Below are 7,135 nucleotides of genomic sequence, written 5' to 3' on the forward strand. Positions count from 1 at the left end.
ATCTTTAACATTGCAGCAAACTCAGGAATGTCCCTTTAATTTTCACGGGTTGAAACTAGGGCCTGTCCCTTTAACAACAGCTAGTTTTGTTCACTGTTTGTAAAACTGATAGTAGTCTACTGTTTTACATATTTGCTCATTTAAATATAGTTTTAGGCGACATAAGTGTAATAGGATTGATGTAAAGCTCTGTAATTTGAAGAAAAAAAACTTTTTTTTAGAACTGTTTTCAATTTTTTAAATGTTTAATTTTCTTTTTTTTAAGCGACAACTTCGGACATAACCAGTTTTGATTGTCATCCCTCAACGTAAGTGCATAATTTCCTGACAGACGACACACATGACATACCTCAACACACGTGACGTACGTGACACACGTGTTAATGATTGCACGCTGATGTGTGTCTGAACCTACAGATGTCAATCTCCTGATCACTTGACAGATGATTGGACTTTTCCTCGTCACGATACTCGGGTTCTTCAGATCCTGCTTGTCATTTATCAGTGCTGTACATAAATCACGACATATCTGATACGCAGTTATCAAACATTGTAAAAGAAAATATTTATGTTTGGTTTATGACATCGACAGATGTGCTTCGCAGAAAAGAGTGCACGCGTGCGGACTACAAGACCAAGATGAACATTTGGCCGGCTGAAAGACGAGACTGGGTAAGAATTCAGTTACAAATAAAACAAAAAATACCTTTAAAGGGACATTCCCGAGTTTGCTGCATTCCTAGATGTTTCCGACTAATAAAATATTTCTACGATTAAACTTACATATTAAATATGTTTTCTTGTTTAGAATATCAGTGTCTGTATATTCAATGTGTTTTTGGTCGTCTTAATATTTGTAAGAAGCCCAAACTGGATTTTGTTTTCAAATAATTTCGACAAAAAAATCTATTTTAGGAAATAAAATGAAATTTAACGTAGTACAAATATTAGAATGATCAGAAACACGTTTAATATATAGCCACTAATATTTTATGCAGAAAAAATATATTTGATATGTAATTACAATCGTTAAAAAAATCTCTGTTAGTTGATAACATCTTAAAAATTGCAGCAAACGCAGGAATGTCCCTTTAAAACATACCTAACTATAGGATGTACTTACTTTTTGCGGGTGTGTGGGTTTATGGAAATCTATATAATAATTTTCAAGTTAAGTCTCGAAGGGCAATTGTAAATTTGACGTATGTAATTTAGCTATTCAGTATCCATTTGTGTACCATAATCTTGTCAAACAAGTATCGAAGTAAAACTCTGTTTTGAATAATATATAAAGTTGGCCCGTAGACGAGTTTGTTATATATAAGAACACTTACACGTACTGTTGATTGAATTGATTGCAGAGTTTTTGTTTTAATTCTTATTTAATATAGGATTTGAAATCAATATATTGATTAATGTACATGTATGTTTCTGCCAACCGCGTGACGTCATTACTAATTCTCTATTATGGAAATCGAGACATGCTTTATGTTCTCGACAGTATGCAAGTGTAACCAGCATGCAAGACGGAACTTAGAATTCAAAGAAACCGCATGGTACATCTCGGCCCCGTATCCATAGACTGTTCCCTTGTGGCGTGTTCCCTTGTTCCCTGTTCGCTTGTGACCTTGTGACGCGCCACACAAACAATGAACCTTTGTTTTGCTTAGTGACCGTTCCTATAGGTTGAACCCGGGGAACATGTGGCCTTGTGCACGGCATGTGTGACCTACTGACCGGGAATACAGGGAATAAAAATGATCATTATTTTTCATACACCACAAGAGTGTGCAAGCCATTTTCCTGTTGGATAGTCGTGTGAAGCTGTTCTCAATATTATGAGTGAAGCTGAATTTATTGAGGAGGTGAGAACGTATGTTGTCTTCTGAGGTGAGCACCAGCGAGGAAAATAAATGCAATGACAGCATCCTCCTCATCTTCAGTAGTTCGGTTCATCCTTTAAATAAATGCAATGACAGCATCCTCCTCATCTTCAGTAGTTCGGTTCATCCTTTATAAATGCAATGACAGCATCCTCCTCATCTTCAGTAGTTCGGTTCATCCTTTAAATAAATGCAATGACAGCATCCTCCTCATCTTCAGTAGTTCGGTTCATCCTTTAAATAAATGCAATGACAGCATCCTCCTCATCTTCAGTAGTTCGGTTCATCCTTTAAATAAATGCAATGACAGCATCCTCCTCATCTTCAGTAGTTCGGTTCATCCTTTAAATAATTTTTGCATTAAACGTTTTGGTGATTTCCTTGATTTCCATTTTGTTCAACATTTGTTTTATAAGATAACACATGGTGATAAGTAGAATAAATCGGCATTCCACAGGGAACATGCTATGGAGACTGAGGATACAAGTCCAGGTCATGAGGTCACAACGCCACAAGGTCACAAGTTCACAAGGGAACAGTCTATGGATACGGGGCAAGTCGTTTTCCCCTACGACCAAAACCCCCAGATATTCGAATACGTGAAAATACTATTTGAATATTTCGAATAGCAAATTAGAGCGAATGTTCGGAGCGAACACTAATAATTACATGCACTTGATGTTGAATAAAAGCATACTTTATTACACACGGAACAACATGGTCGAGAATAAGGTTCTTGACAATACGAGGCCGTCTCATACAAAATGCCATATTTTCTCAAATACTTAGAAACATTTCTATACATTTTGTATAGGTGATGCTATCACATTTTTTGTAAAAGACTGGCTTTGCACAAAAGGCACGTGCACGGTTAAGCTGAAGTATCCAAGTGGTTGCTTCATACTGAAGCAGACGCTCAATGGCAGACATTGAAAAAAATCTTGAAAACATATCGGATATGTGTTAAATGGCCAAGTTCAATCAAATTCAAGACAAACTCGTGATAGGCATACTTTAATAAATTTGGAGTGCCAAATCAGTGCACACAAAGTATGCAGGAGGGTGGGGCATAGCCAACAATTCCTCACCCAGCCTGCATTGCAAAGAGCGCTGTTACGACCCAAAATGGTCACATCTGCCAAACAAATTTGTCGTTCCATCCCATTTTGTCGCCCCAGAATCATTTTGTCGCCAGTGTGGCTATACGCACATTTCAGACTCACTTTGTAGCTCTTATTAACTCTTTGGTAGACTGATCGACAGATTATTTTTTTCAGCCATTTCTATGCATGTATGAACTATTTTCTTGGTAACATTTCGGATGATGACTTTTTTCATAATAATATCACCTGTTAGACTCCTTTAATATGCTTATGGTAATATATATATATATATATATATATATATATATATATATATATATATATATATATATATATATATATATATATATAACGTGTGTGTGTGCGTGCGTGCGTGCGTGTGTGCGTGCGTGCGTGCAGTATAACAGAGTGTTATGACTTCATATGCAATTTTACCTCCAATTTCCGAATGAGAATCACGATTTGTCTGATGTGTTACAATTTTAAAGTTTTTGATTTTATACAATAATTGCCCCATCACCCAGGACGAGTAACTTGTTTTTATTTTAAAAATGTAATGAGATTTTTTGTGAAGTGTTTTTTATATTAATGAAATCTGGTTTGATATATAGAGGATTCGTCACGGGCGTTTTAAAAATATCAACCGAGTCTATGTTAATCGATATTTGTTGAGGCTATGACGAGATAAATACCGATTAACTAGACGGAGTTGATATTTTACATATTAAGAAATACGAGTAGCGAATTCTACTTATCCTGTAACACTTTAAAAATAACATTTTAATTTTATATTTAATAAATCAAAGTTCTGAAGTCGCCTCACCGGTAACATGACGTCATGCACTTTTAATTCCATCAAAACGTTACGCTCAGGTATACAAGTATTGTTGACTGTAAACAAATGACCCATTTGCAGCAAAACATTATTAAACGAGTTAATGGTAAATATTAAATGGGTTTATGACATGGATATTATGTGTAAGTATAGGATTTGTTTTTCTATTACAAGAATTAATTTGAAACATATAAACTGTATAGTTTCTGTTGGGTTCAATATATAAATAGATGGATGGATATATGGAGAGAGAGAGAGAGAGAGAGAGAGAGAGAGAGAGAGAGAGAGAGAGAGAGAGAGAGAGAGAGAGAGAGAGAGAGAGAGAGAGATTGTTACATACATTTAAACATTTATGTTTGTATTTTTGCAGGTGTTCATAGGAACATTAACACTGTTGATTATGAATTATGTGGACTGCATACAGAACATAAACTTCCCAACACCAAGTCTTAGCGGCAAAATCATCCTTATTCCAAGAGTTCACCTTCGTGGTTATCCCCGTAGGACACACTTTTTATCGGTACAGACTCCAAGAAACGGTAACATTGCCCTGAAAGACAATAAAATTATACTTGACCCAAGTTTGGTTCATTCTGAGAGTTCAAGGCCGTTTCAGAGAGACCAGCCACCAGGGACGCATGTGATTTTCCACTCCGGTAGAAACGCAAGTTATACGCAAGAAACTCAGGTTCATTGGCGAAATGGTGGAACTATATACAAGAAACCATTTCCTCATAACTGGTCTTCGGTTTCACGACACAAACACCGAAATGGCTTGCCTGTTAATATTCTACAAGAGACATTTCAAATTCGTAAAGATAAAAATACTTCAGAGAATCGGACTGAGGGGCAATCCAACAAAAATATTTTTCAAACCAACTCCAGTGGGTCGATCTCAAAAAGAATACAACCAGTTTTTCGGACAATTGAAGTCAGGAAAGAATTTCAAAATGGCTGATAATAGTGATATACTAACTGTGCGGTGATACCTTTATAATCCGGACGCCAATGGTCAGGAAATCTCACGTTGCGGGCAATAGATATTGTTGACTCTGCAAAATGGTTTTGCTAATCCGGATATTCAGCTACCGGAATTAGATGGCAGTTATCCAAAACCCGACGGTTGTTATCCCCAAAAAGAGTAAAAATATAACCTCATTTAAACAAAATAATAATAAAAGATGAGAAAGAAAGAAAGAAAGAAAAAGTATTAAACTGAAAGTGTCGTGCATTATCATGCTACATAACCGTAGTTAATCAATAAACACAAGCCAAAATGGTGTACCCTTGAGTTTGTATTGTTTTATAGGTTTCTATTAATGCGCCTGTGCGAATTGTTTATTTATCTAGATTATTATTGTATTAATACTTTATTATTTATTAAGGACAATTACGTTAATTAGATTAAGAGCAACAGTTCTAAACGGTTAATGGATAAAATGTTGCGCATTTTTAACTATTCAAGATGACTGCCAAAACGCACAACTGGCAATATCATTTAAATCCAATACGGTCGCTACCATAACAGCCAGAACAAGGAAATTGCAATTATCACCTTTTACACCCACTGGGAAAAGATTTTGATGTTAACAACTAAATATTATGGGCAAAGGAAATCATTTATGACATCTTGCTAATAGGGTGATTGCATCATCAATTAAATCGAAACTGAAAACGGCCACCAATAAGTAAGTAGTAGACATATCTTGCATTCTATTATTACCACGAACAATAATTTATACTTCAAATTCAAATATATATATATATATATATATATATATATATATATATATATATGGTTTTAATGGGCAAGGAATTAATTTCTCGCATTCACTTTCTACTATAGAGAATTTTATTAATGCTTGAATCCAAGATGGCAACAGCAAATAAACCAATTTCTTAGCCGGTGCCCTTGCAGGCAGTGATACATCTGTTATGATATAAAGGGTTGTAAAAGAAATAATATTTAATTTCTGCTTGATGAATTTATGCAGCAACCATTTTGTTGATATATGTATTTTCTGAATATATGGCTACACTTTTAATGATATTATAGGTATAACCAGAATTATTTTTGTTTGTTGTGGTTTTTTTGTGTGTGTTTTTTGTTTTGTTTTTGTTTGGTTGTTGTGTTTTTGTTTAGTGGTTTTGTGTGTGGGGGGGGGGGGGGGGGGGTGGAGGGTTGCCCCTGAAAACATCATATCGGTCCCATCACATTACCATAATTGCTTATTATTACCTCATGCATGGTTAATGTTACCTCACGTATGCTTTTGTTTGAGATCATATATGGCACTGCCATGTACTTTTGCGAACCCATAATGCATGATATTTCACTATTTTCGGTGTAAAACGGGGAATCCCCTTAGCAATAACCAATAAATGCTATTGGTTTGTTCGACAGAATTCGGAAATTGTAGCGTCTTACAGATGATGTCATGTTTCATGTGTTTTATGCAATAATACTTGTGCTTACTAGGTTGCACAGTGCTCGATTACTTGTAAATAGGTATAGAATCTGTGATCATCTGGTAGTAACCAACTTCATTGATGGAGGGTGACACAGGACAATTAATATGGTATTAAACCTACTCCAGTCACAAACTCTCTGTTGACCAATTTTCATATGGCAGAGCTCAACTTCGAATAGCTTGATCGGCAGCCGTATCCATTACACCATTGTCAAGTTTAGCCTCTAAGCCTGTTCTTGGTTGGGGGTGAGAACAAAATTCAGACCCCTCTCCAGTAATGATTTTTCAGCGGATGTTAGAAGGTTAGTGTCACCAGTTAGGTTAATAATGTTAGTTCCTAGTCCTAAATCAGGGTGGACATTACCCTTTCCCGGCCTTAGTTTAAATTTAAGTACCTCATCCAACTGCGATAAAGTTTATTGGCAGTTGTTTCTGTCTAGTGTATGATGTTCTGTCCAACCTCAAAATCACAATCGCGATGCGAGGATATAATTTTGATGTCCGTCATTCTTTTTGTCGCACAAATGTATTTGGTTGACACAGGTGTTTTCACTAGTCAAAAGTCTGTCCGAAATGGTAAGCTCGATAAAAAAAACAAATGGACCTAGGAAAACGTTTCCGAATCGAGCTTATCGTGTTTCGCAACTGATTTGTTGCACTGGTTGGATTTAGATCTTTTGAATTAATACCAATGCTAAGCACAATGATTGAGACTTACAATTTAAGGCCATGGTCCGAAAGTGGTTAAAACTGTCGCCTGGATAAAATTCTACTTGCAACTTATGATGCTTGTCCAAATTGATTCTGGAGAGATTTGATGAGCCAAAGAGAAGAGTTGATTTC

At 35.8% G+C, this 7,135-nt stretch overlaps 1 protein-coding gene across 1 annotated transcript; it reads left to right on the top strand.

Annotated features, from left to right (window-relative positions):
• The first annotated feature begins 399 nt into the window (after nt 1-399).
• On the top strand, nt 400-5,857 carry LOC121377541. The gene is made up of 2 exons (XM_041505585.1): nt 400-672; nt 4,192-5,857. Exons 1-2 carry the CDS (start codon nt 580-582, stop codon nt 4,777-4,779), a joined length of 681 nt encoding a protein of 226 aa, XP_041361519.1. The 5' UTR covers nt 400-579; the 3' UTR covers nt 4,780-5,857.
• The last annotated feature ends 1,278 nt before the right edge of the window (nt 5,858-7,135 follow it).

This window comes from Gigantopelta aegis, chromosome 2, assembly GCF_016097555.1.
Source record: "Gigantopelta aegis isolate Gae_Host chromosome 2, Gae_host_genome, whole genome shotgun sequence".
NCBI lineage: Eukaryota > Metazoa > Mollusca > Gastropoda > Neomphalida > Peltospiridae > Gigantopelta > Gigantopelta aegis.